General features: G+C 38.8%; 1 protein-coding gene across 1 annotated transcript; it reads right to left on the bottom strand.

Annotated features, from left to right (window-relative positions):
* Nucleotides 1–481: 481 nt before the first annotated feature.
* Nucleotides 482–11,716, bottom strand: l(3)73Ah (polycomb group ring finger 3-like lethal (3) 73Ah). Its single transcript, XM_080277264.1, has 6 exons — nt 11,698–11,716; nt 9,134–9,259; nt 7,070–7,222; nt 3,009–3,148; nt 2,399–2,542; nt 482–687 (listed from the first exon to the last, which is right to left on the bottom strand). The coding sequence occupies exons 2-6, from the start codon at nt 9,237–9,239 to the stop codon at nt 562–564; spliced, it is 669 nt and encodes a 222-aa protein (XP_080133390.1). The 5' UTR covers nt 9,240–9,259; nt 11,698–11,716; the 3' UTR covers nt 482–561.
* Nucleotides 11,717–12,624: the final 908 nt, after the last annotated feature.

A 12,624-nucleotide genomic window follows, 5' to 3' on the forward strand; every position in this document is an offset into this window, starting at 1 on the left:
ATGCTCCCAAAGTTTATTACCCTGGTGAGGAACGAACCCTCGTTCTTCAGTGTATGAAAACACACACTTTACCACTGTACCACAGAGGCTCCATATATATATATATATATATATATATATATATATATATATATATATATATATATGTATATAAATATATATATATGTATTTTAATTCTTACTACAACCATACTTTAATATCAGACATATTTCAAGCAGTGATGAGGTAAGGAAAGCTCTAAGCTATCTGACCAATGCATACTGAAAAGTCTCCCCAAGAGCTACTGAATCCAGTATTATTTGAGAAAGAAAATAAAACATTAATCAAGTGGGGTGCTTAAAAACTGTATGTGTATTATGTATCAGTAAGTATGCATGCATCAATGTAAGTATGTATGTATATATGTTTGTATGTGTACATGCAAGTACCACAACAGCAGACAATATTACTCATACAGTCAAATCATCCTGTCATTTGATGGGTCAATGGTATGATATTGCATTTGCCTACAAAGACAGACCATAGAAGACGGGTTCACAGAGCGAGGACAATGTGCTGTCTCAAATGTCGATCCTTGGCCGGTAACTGAGCTTGAGTGGTGGGCTACGGAACCTCCAGCGCGTCACCTGCACGAACTTCAGGGTGTGATCCTTACCCAGCATCTCATCATTGCACATTATATCAATCTGGAGGGAAAGAGATATCCAAGCTGTAGTTTAATTTATCTATCTATTTAATACCAGATGCCTTAATCCAGTATGGGGTGGCCACAATAAATCGCCTCCATGCCGCCCAGTCCACCACTATTTCACTGCCCTGCTCCCAGTTCACACCCCTCTCACTCATATACCTCTCCACTCCATCCCTCCATCTCATCCTTGGCCTCCCCCTCCCTCTCCCCCCGTCCACCTCACTCATGTACACTCTCCTCATTAGTCGCTCACTCTCCACCCTCCGCACACGGCCAAACCACCTCAATGTAATTCTCCTATCGCTTTCTATCACATCCTCAACCACACCACATTGCTCTTAATTTAGAGTACTGTAGACTGAAGCTGTGATGGGAAATGAAGCAGAGGGACGAAGGTTTTAGAAATGACTGAAGAGAGGTTTGGCCGCTCCCAAACATCACATTATTTCACATTATATCAATTTGGAGGGATATATATATATATATATATAGTATATAGTACACTGTATATTATATATATATATATATATAGATATATATATATATATATATATATATACTGTATATTATATATATATATATATATATATATATATATATATATATATATATATATATATATATATATATCCATCCATCCATCATCCAATCCTACATTACCCCATGAGGAACGTAGGAGCCCAGGGCTAGGCAAGTTGGTCCTGGCATTTAAGATGAGAGTGACCAGCCTCACTCATCCCTGAGTGGCATTATGTGATATATATATATATATATATATATATATATATATATATATATATATATATATATATATATATATATATATATATATATGTACTCTGTATGTAAAGTGAAGGGTGAGGGAAGCAGAAATATAGAATGGAGGAGTACCAGATGGAAGGAAGTAGCTGCAATGAGAACATGGTCCTTACCCAGGATCACATTGTTGCACATTATATCAACCTGAAGGGAGAGAAGTTGACGTCAGAGTACAATTTACAGTACACTCGAGCTAAGCTGATGAAAGAATGAGTGAGAAAAGGCTGAAAAAAAGTGGAAAGATGGAATGGAGAAGTACGTAATGGAAGATGGTAGCTGTAATAAGTGTAATAAGTGCAAAGAGACTGGATGGTCCTTATCATTAGTATTATCACTGCACATGATATCAATCTGCGGAGAGAGAAATGGTGATGTTTAGGTTAAAACTATAGGAGCTAAGGTACTGGAAGGCTGACTAACAGAAGGTTAGAAAAAATAATAAAAAGTGAAAATATGGAATGGAGTTACAGAGGGAAAAAGTACATTATTAGTACTGAGTGCCAGTAGGTGGCTGGTCCTTACCTATGTCACTACACAAACTGTATCGGGAGAGAGATGGCTGATCAGTGTTATATCTATATATAAGCTTCGGTGATGGGCGACTGAGTAAGAAGTGAGGGAAGATGCCAGCAATAATGAAGTGAAAGAGAGAGGCTGTTGTTTCTACACTATCAACATGGCACATAATATCACCCTGCAGGGAGAGATACAGTAGTTGCCGTCAAGAGTTAAATCTGTGAGTCAGTCAGTAACAGGAACACTGAGAAAGGTGGAAAAATGAAATGGAACAGTTATCCCAATCATAAAAGGGTTAAATGGTGAGAAAGAGGTGCTATGGAGTCCTATAACCCCACAAAAATACAGCCCAGCGAGATGACAGCACTAACCTCACGGTATTTTTGTGGTCCCTCCAGCACCTTGAGCGCCAGAAACTTTTTGAGGTGTGTGATGGTGGCTTGTGCGGAGCAGCGTATGAAGCGCCTCTTGAGTGGTGCCAGTGTTGGGTACTTGCACTCCAGGCATATGTTGACCTGATTGCATGAAGAAAATTAGTACTATGTAAGTTTCATCCAGAGACTATTTCTGATCCTTATCCCTTTGCAGTTGTAAGTTTCTAAAAGCAAAATAAAATAATCCACTGTATACTGGAATAAAACATTAAGTTCTGCATTTTTTAACCTAAATTTAGTGATAGTTTGCAATATCTTTGGTGTCCTAGGTTTCCCTCGAGAATAGCAAAATTGTCTGTTAGCCAAAATAAAATGCAAAGCGGGTAACCCTCTGTCAAAGGGTTAATGACTGAGTAAAAACTAGTACAGTACAGTTATAAGAAAAGTTCAACACAAAACCAGACAAACTTTGTAGAAATACATTACATACTCAGTTTATGTACAGCAAATGACAAACAAACCTACTCCCCTCCCTTTGCTAGCACAAAAGTAGGACAATTTTTAGTAAACTGAAGCTATGTCACGAAAATCTGGAAAAGATGACTACCTGTTCGTCAAGGCGGTGGTAGTCAGTGTCATTGACTGCCTTGTCGTCTTGTTGTGGGTCACCCTCATTGGCCTGTGGCAAGTCTTTGGGGCACACCTCACCACGGGCTCGGTAGAATTCTCTCTCACGCTTTAATTCATCTGGTGAAGGTGAGACAGGATGTACACTAAGATAAGGAAGGTACATTCATGAGTCACAGGTTAGCACACTCTTGGTTCTTAACACTGACTGGAGGGAACTCAAAGGCAAGATTTCACAATGAATGAAGATCAATTTCTCAGTGTTCAGCAAAGCTTTAAAACACACTGTACCATCTTGCCAGTGAACAATGGGAAAGCTGATGTGAAGCTTTGGCTGTGATTTGAATTCAACCTGTGGAAGGAGTTGAATGTGAACTGAAATCTGGCTAAATAAATAAATATGGTAGTGAGATTACTCATTATATATCATTTACCACAATCAGAGCTGATGCATGCCAGCACATACAGAAGCATTTCAAGATGAAACTAATGAACAAGACATTCAACATCAATACAATAACTATGTAGTCAAATGGGCCACAAACCCAATCACTCATCATTCACACATGACACACAATATCAGTTCTTTAGTATTTTAACCCCTTGCTACCATTTCTTTTGACGACATAAATTATTTGATATTGGCCTAAAAATAATTCCTAAGTGTTTCTAGTGCAGACAAAAAGTTACTCGTGTTATTTTTTAACCCCTCCGTGGTATGCCTCCGGAATTTGTTGAGACCCACAGGCCATCCACAGGGTCAATTTTTCAAGTTTTGAAAATCAATTTTTTTTCTTGCCAAACTGAAGAGAAAGAAGATGCACCTGGCAGTGCAATTTTGAGCTTCCTAGACCCATCCTGAGCTGTGCAATGAAGCATGGAAGTTGTGAAAAATTTATGCAGATGATATCGGTGACAAATAAATTTTTTTTCACCCCCCCCCAAAAAAAAAAATTTCAATGGTGCTGAAATAGTCTGAAATGACTAGATATGTGTACTACGAACAAAATCAGTATATAATATGGTAGGTTTCATTTTTTTTTTAAATCACATTTTTTTAATGTTTATTGTGTTTATGCAAGTACAGTATCAAGTTATTTCTGTGGTTTAGGTGGCTTAGTTTGTGTCCAAAAAGATGCAAGAGATGATATTTTTAGACTCTAACCAACTAAGGGTCCTTCTTTATGTGAACGGGCTGAATCACAGCATCTAAAATTCAGTTCAACTCATGACTGGCTCCTCGCATGAGGGAAGTAGTGTGAATGGAAGAGATAGTTTTACATCCAAATATTCACGACAAGAACACCTCATATGTTGCTGAAATGCTTGTGCAAAGCAAGAAATATGTAAAATTAAGAAATTCAGTAAATAATATGTGTACAGTTCTTTTCAGTAAAAATACAGTAGATGCTCAATTTAACAAACTCCGATGTAGCGGAAGCCCGAGATACCACAATTATTTTTTCCAGGTATTTTTGGCCTATTTAACGGTAAATTTCCATTAAACTGAGCATAATTCCGTTCAGGAAATTCCGTACACAATACCAGTAAGGCATTTCTGGGGGTATTAATTAAGGATTCAGAATGGTGTGTGTAGCACTGAGAGTTTGTCTAGTTTGGTATGTTTGGGTTGGCTTCAAGGATTTAAAGCAAAATAGCTCGAAATGCTGTAAAATTTTCCTTTATAATGAGCCTCGGTTAAAGAATGCGGAAAAGTCGAGATAACAGAATGGGGTTTGGCTGAATTAGTTAGTTAAATTGAGCACCAACTGTATCATAATTATGAATATTTTCCCTCTTGATGTTTATAATGTTTATTCCTGTATGGAGCTGTTATTATTACTATGGGTGATCTAACTCATGTGGAAAGAGAGAAAATAAGGATGCTATTTTTAGTCTGCTGTGTGTGTATAGGTCAAACTATCTCAATCAAGATTAAGTTTGAGCCAAGATTTGCATCTCAAACAAGAGAATTATTGTGAAGGGAAGGGAAGGCTTTACATCCATTTATTCACCATGAGAACACCTCACATGTTGCTGAAATGTTTGTGCAAAACACGAAATATGTAAAATGAACAACTTCAGTACATAGTACATTATGTACTTATAAATAAAAATACCATAATTATGAATGTCTTCCCTCTTTTTGTTTATAATGGTTATTCCCGTATATATTTTTTTTCTACATATTCTGAGTGGTTTAGGAAAGAGAGGAGAAGGAAAGAGAGGTGGATGATAATGGGTGCAGTACTTTCTTTTCTTGACTTTCTTCTTTCTTATTCTCACTTATACTAACACTTGAGGGTTGCAAAAGACACCCATGACTGATTCACGAGAGGTAATGACTGTTTGAGTGGTTTAGAGGCTACAGTAGGTCTATGTCAACATCTCCCAGACATCCACTCCCTTCCCAAAAATTTTCACAGTTTTGTACAAGTTGCACTGCATCGACGCCAGTGGCCACGTTACAGCAAAACGCTGTTCGACACCAGCGGCCACAGAAGGATTAAGCTTCTGACTGCTAGGAATTGTCTCAACTGAATAAAATTGTCTAGTGTCTATGTGAGTATAAAAAAAAAAAAAAAAAAAAAAAAAATGTATCAACCACAGCAAAAAGGCTACGATTGTGAACCACCAGAATTTTATGTCTAGTAGACTGAAGGAAGTTCATCTGATACACCAACACTGTAAATTTTTTCTCCCCAGATATTAGCAATACTACTGGCATATTTTTGTACAGAATATAATAAATTGCTAACATTTTGGAAAAACTATGAGTTTTAATATTTCACACACACACACACACACACACACACACACACACACACACACATACACACAAATTGAGTATGCGTTGTGCTATATATACATTCTTCAAGTCAGATGAATAATAACAATCACCATCATCCAGATCAGATAGATGAAGTTTGCCCAAATCAATGGGTCATGCTTCCAATCACTCATCATTCAAGGCCATGGAATCCTGGTTTCATCTGATAGGCTAAAAGGTTTCACCACATTCTGTAGCTTCACATATACCTATCTGATAAGAGTCAATATGAACACTGTCACTATAAAAAAGGGTGCCAAATTCCTGGTCATGCGCTTAGCCTATCCACACAAATTTCATCCAGCCAGCTCGATCTATTGTCAGTCCCTTAGCCTCACCAACTTCCATACCTCTCTTCCTCACACACTTATCCACCATATCTCTCCACCTCCTTCCTGGTCTACCTATACCTTTTTCACCACTCTATTGTCATCCATTCTCTCATGACCACACCATCTCAGTACACTCACTTTGATTCTAGTGTTCACAGACTTTCTCACTCCACATCTTTCACAAATCAAATTATTCCGTATCCTATCAACTCTCAGTACTCCACAAACATTCCTCAACAGTCCCATCTCCACTGCTCTTACTCTCTGACTTTTCATATTCATGCCATACCACAGTCTCAGACCCATATGTTAAAGTTGGCACATACACTCATTCATGTAAGTCTCGTGCAGCTGCAACACTGAAGCCTCTGTTTTTTATCAGGGTCTTCATAGCACCATCTACTTTCCTTCCTTGTGTCACTCTACCTTCCACTTTTTTTGCATATTTTCCTCTTTTTTCTATCACTCTTCCCAGGTATTTGAACTCTGTCACCAATTCCAAACTCTCTTCATTCAAAGTAACATCACACTGGGAGTCACCTTCTCTCGCAATAACCATCATTTTACTTTAATAACAACCGGAATAACAATAATAAGTAATAATGATAATACCTTAATAATAATAATAATAATAAAAATAATTTAGAAGCAAGAAACATTCCCAAGCTGAGACTGACCTGGTATGTTTCTCTGTTCACTGACGATTTTCTTTGACCTGATACATCAAGGAGATGAGCGATGGACATGCCCTATGTGTGAAGTAAACACTGAACACAGAACACTTAGCAAACTTTTTTCCCTAACTGTATATATGTATACATGCATGTATGTATGTAAGTGACTAAATATATGACAGCAGTGGCTAGAACCATGTCTGACCTTCTTGCAACATAGGGACCAGCTTGCAAACAATGTCCTGCATGGTGCGGTCAAAGGAGATGTAGTTCAGTGGGTGTGATTGGTGGATGACGATGTCGCAGGTGGGACACGTGTTGCGCTCTTCCAGGTGTTTGACCAGGCATGACTTGCAGACTGAGGGAGATTGCAGGAAAAGATTGTCAGTGCAATACTGGGTCAACACATTTCATAACAAATGCATAGTAAAAACATGCGAAGTCTGTATTCTCACTGGCTCAGGAAGCTCCCAACCACCTCTTCCTAACCAAACATTTTCTCATATGGCAAATGAATATGCCCCCTTGTGTTACTTTTACATCTATGTTCATATTACAGAGACATAAACAATGTACAAGAGACATGGAAGGTGAATATGCAAAACAAATCATTTGGGAAGAGGTGATAGAAAACTTCCTAAACTGACTAGAATGACTCTTGATAAAACAATGCCATGGACTGTTCAGGTGAAAGAATTAAGCTCACAAATGGAACTGCTGTTTACTGAGAAATTATAATAACTTAAGTCTGACTACATGCATTCATGTCACAATCAACCTGTTGCACCTTCTCAATAAACAACTTCAGTACAAAGCTTCCATAGCAACAACATGCTTTCACAGTACAATATTACTCAAAACTGATGAACCTACAGCAGTGTAAACAGTAAACTCTCACCTGCTGTATAATACTTTATATTACCCAGAACAATAGTAGCTAATAAGAGAAATGTAGGCTCTATCAGTAATGGATTATCATATTTCAGAACAAAAGCATAGTACTGTACAATGATTCCTAGTTATAAGTAGCCCTACCATTTTTTTAACTTTCTTCTTTCCTAGTCAGTCCGTAATAAATTACGTAAGACTGCAGTCTCTCTAGATGATCTGCCTACTCCCCAATTGAAAGCACCATTAATAACTGTATGGAAAAATTTATGACATTTTCAAACACACCATGAGGACTACCTGTACAGTAAAGTACTAACAAGTATTTATTTTATCAAGCAAACTGACTCGCAGTACAGACAACAAAAAAGAGACGTATCTTGACAATTGGATAGCATTCAATCTATCTATCTATACCCAGATGCCATAATCTCATAGGTAAGTGGTGGCCGTTTGACCTTGAGTTAGTTGTTTTACAGGAAGGGACACTAAACTTCAGCCAACCCACTTGTTGACATGTAGGAAACTTATGGGATGGCTATATGGTTACCACCCAGCACTGTAAATGGTTTCCTGGCTTACAGGAAACCATTAAGCTTGTCACTCAATGCAAAGCCACCCGAAAAGAACAGTAACATAATGAAAAATGGCAGGAAAGATGGGAGATACAGGAAGAGAGGAGGACTGACACAGAAAGAGAATGCTAAAGGTGAATGAAGGAAGAAGCAGGCAGCACAACATCAAGTGAGTGGATGATGGACCCCATCACCTACCACCAGAGTAATATTACTTTTATTATATACTGTATTATGAAAAGATTTTGAAAATGTATAATTTTCTGAACATGCATTGTCAGCCAACCCTGACATATCATATATATATATATATATCTATCTATCTATCTATAGCCCGACGCCCTAATCCCGCAAAGGGTGGCCACAGACAAAACGCCTCCAAGTCACTCTGTCACCCACCATTTGACTACCCTCCCCCCAACTCACCCCCCCCTCCCTCATATACCTCTCAACTGCATCCCTCCACCTCATCCTCGGTCTACCCCTCCCTCTCCCTCCCTCCACCTCACCTACATACACCCTCTTAGTCAGTCTTTCATTCTCCATTCTCTCCACATGTCCAAACCACCTCAGTGTATTTCTCCTAATCTTCTCAACCACATCCACATCTACCCCACAACATTCCTTCACTTCTTCATTCGTATTGTGATCCCTACCCTGACGTATGGAAGCGAGGCGTGGACCTTGCAAGAGGGGAACAAGTCAAGAGTGAGAGCAGTGGAAATGAGTTACTTGAGAGGAGCATGTGGAGTGACGTGGAGGGGATATATATATATACAAGGATATAAACCAAGAATAGTACTTACATGTATGGAGACATTCTGTGACTGTCGTGGCATCAACCAGGTAGCCAGAGCAAATAGCACACAAAATGTGCTCATTCAATGTTCGTAGTTTGATTCTCCGCTCCATTGTCCCCACACTGGTTCGCTCTGCAACAGTACAATATGTGGTGCATATAATTACAGTTTACAGTATCATCACCATCACTCATCAATCTGAGCACTCTGTCACCCATTCACACCAAATGAGATTTCAGTAACTGCTACAGTATTATCTTTTGGCAGACACCTGATGAGTAGGTTCAACTTATGAGTGAACTCTCAGCCTCAAAGGAACAACTGGGAAAGATAACAAGCACTTGTTCTCTACTGAGTTCAACCTGGATCTTTATGTGTGACCTTAGTAGCGACATCACCTCACAGCCTATTCACACACATACATTCATGTATACCACCACATTCGGTGTACAACTGTTATACCGGTACATAGCGATGTAAACATTCTGCAGTTTCAGACAATTAAATTCTCTCTCTCTCTCTCTCTCTTTTTTTTTTTTTTTTTTTTTTGTCAGCTGACACTATGCGACCAAACTACCTGTATAGAGTTTTCTCTAACTTTTCCATTGAAAATGCGTTGTTTAGTATTTGGTAAATAAGGAAACGGGAATATTCTCCAGCTTCAATCATAGCTCTGTCCACTACTGCAATTAGGCTTTGTTAAAAGTGGGCTAGGTTAAATTATGTCAGGACAGATTGGCTCACTTTAACACATAAGTGGCAGCAAACAACCAGAAGTTAGACAATCACATCCTTCTTAATAATCAAAAAGTTATAGAAGTCCCTCCTACCCTAATCTGGCCAATGCCAAAAAATACATGCACAGTAATTCTTGACCAAACAGGTGTGGCAATTCCAATTATATTCTTACAAATTCACAATCTAAAGTCCATTATATCAAGATCTTACTGTACCTATTTTGGGGCATCTAAGGAAGCTGCCAGCTCACATGTGACAGACTAAGTCCTAACTTACTAAACTTAATCTATCATAATCTAACCTATTCTAATTTAACCTATCCTATCCTATCCTAACTTTCCCCCTTAATTTGAACCACCTAGGGTTGCCACTTTAACCTAACCTTGAGTCCCCAAATACCTATCAGGCCAAATCTCAATCTAAGTCCTGAGTTACTGAACTTAATCTGTCATAACCTAACCTATCCTATCCCAACTTAATCAACTGAAATTATCCAAACCTATCAGTAGGGAATTTGAAATTACACCAGAAGATGTGAGTTTGGAATTTGGCAACAAGTTTTGCTCTCACGTGATGTAAACAAACCATTACCGTACCTATTTCACAGGAAAAATTTTAACAAACACCCTGTATCTATGGTAATCTATGAAGCATAACACATAACCTGTGAAAGACTAATTTCAACAGGAAATATGAAAAGGCCACAGCCGTTTGGAAATACAACCCATAAAATATATTATCAGACCACAAGGCGCAACTCTGAAACTGCAGATTTACCCATCTTCAAGTACCGTATGAAGTACAGTACAATCTAAGCCTACATGTGCTGTACATAAGGTATGTATGTTTAAGTCCGAAGGGAGCCAATCTTCCACCCACTGGCAGTGGGCAGGGCTGACTGTGGGACCACAAGGTTACCAGCATTATCTCTTTATTACAGTGCTAGTGAGGGGTGCCTTACTGGGATGGTACAGATATGGCCAGGAAACTACAATGACCAGGTAAGTATATGTTCTTCAGTTCCTTCCATGTCCTCCGAAAGGATTGTGTACTCCAGATGAGCAAATTCAGCTGGCCCTGCAGCCCACTGGATTCACATTCAGACACGTCAGGAGTTATAAGTACCAGTGTTATGCCACCTAGCCAGCTCTGTCCATATACATTTAGCAACATGGAAATACCAGTGCCATTATGTATCTATACTCATAAACAAATATATCACAAACTCATACCTGAATTATGCTTTGGCTAAACCTATTACCTAATTTTACATTCAGTGCGAATGTCACTGATTGCACTGCGCAGTTGACCCATGTGTGGTGTGGTGCGGTGAGGATCTGTCCCTTCTCCCCTTTGGGGCTAAGATGCGAATGACTGTGTTTGAATGAATGAGTAAATGGGGAGTGTGTCGTCCTGTCTCGGTTACCTCCCTTTCCATGGGGGAAGCAGCCTAGGTATATACCATAGCATAACATTCAGCTTTCACCAAACCTTATCTAAAGCCATTTACTCACTTCATTTACCAGTGTTCTGGAGTGAGGCTGATATTACACTTCGGGAGGTAATTTTTCTCAACCGAGTTTCCTAATTATCAAGAAAATGAATACTAAAAAAACTTACACCTTCACTTTTCTTTGGCGAATTAAGACTGGAAATCCTTGAGGATATCATGCCTGCCTTTTGGATCACAGAAATACTCCACCCTAAAACACTTCATATATTTCATCTTAACTAAGTATGTTAATCACGTCATAAGTATATGCTCTATATCACTAAATGTATTACTAGACATATAATAATATTAAAAATGCACAAATACTACAATCACTCACCGCACCGCCGTACCCTGGTCTGTTTGTCAACAAGTATCTCCTGCTCGGAGGAACAATCACCAGCATCCGATTCTGTAATGTAGGATCGAGAGCGTGTTTGCACAGCACAACGATGTTCTCTATTGTTTGTGTAAAAGCATGTAAATTTATCTTTACAATATTATTTCTTACTATTTTATGCATACAAGTGATTGATTTCATTACTTTTCACCTTTCTTACACTGGACAGGCATCATTGTTTGCTTTCCGACGTGTTAGGCAAGTAAAAATAAGCTACTGTTCCAGTTATGGGCCGAGAAAAAGGAAGCTCATTTGCGGCCATATATTCACCTTTATCAGCGGGGTTACACATCTGACCACAGGCAATAAGAACAGTTCATGGAGTAAAGTTTCGAAGAGCCCTGTGGGTCAAGATTTCCTTTAATAATGATTTTGCATTCAGGTTTTGTAGAGTATTCATTAATCTTCGCGTCTGCCCGAGGACGTTTCTCTTAGCTCGGGTACGTAGTACTGAGCAAGATCTTTAGATCATGATGACTGAATATTTACTGATGTAAAGGCATACAGAGTACTTATACGACAGAAGTAGGTGGTGGGTCTTGCCATGCACCTCCTTCAGCAAATACAGTTTTATAGTCTGTGTGTAGTCAAACGCCTTTTAGCAAATAGTAGCTATAGTACAACCGTACTATAAAATGTAAATAAATTTTAAAGATACATTACATACAGGAGTGAGAAGTAGTATCAGAGCAGTATAGAAGTACAGCATGGCAGCATTTGCGACAGCCTTATATGATGACATCGCACCGCCTTATCAGTGGGTCATGTGGGGTCGGTGAGTGATGACCACAACACCCACCAACACTAGAGACCCTATCCAACACGACACCACTCTCTTACTCTCTCTCAACTTGACTACTTTTAGTT

Source organism: Coenobita brevimanus, chromosome 69, assembly GCF_032717465.1.
Source record: "Coenobita brevimanus isolate Jiangsu-jjx chromosome 69, ASM3271746v2, whole genome shotgun sequence".
NCBI lineage: Eukaryota > Metazoa > Arthropoda > Malacostraca > Decapoda > Coenobitidae > Coenobita > Coenobita brevimanus.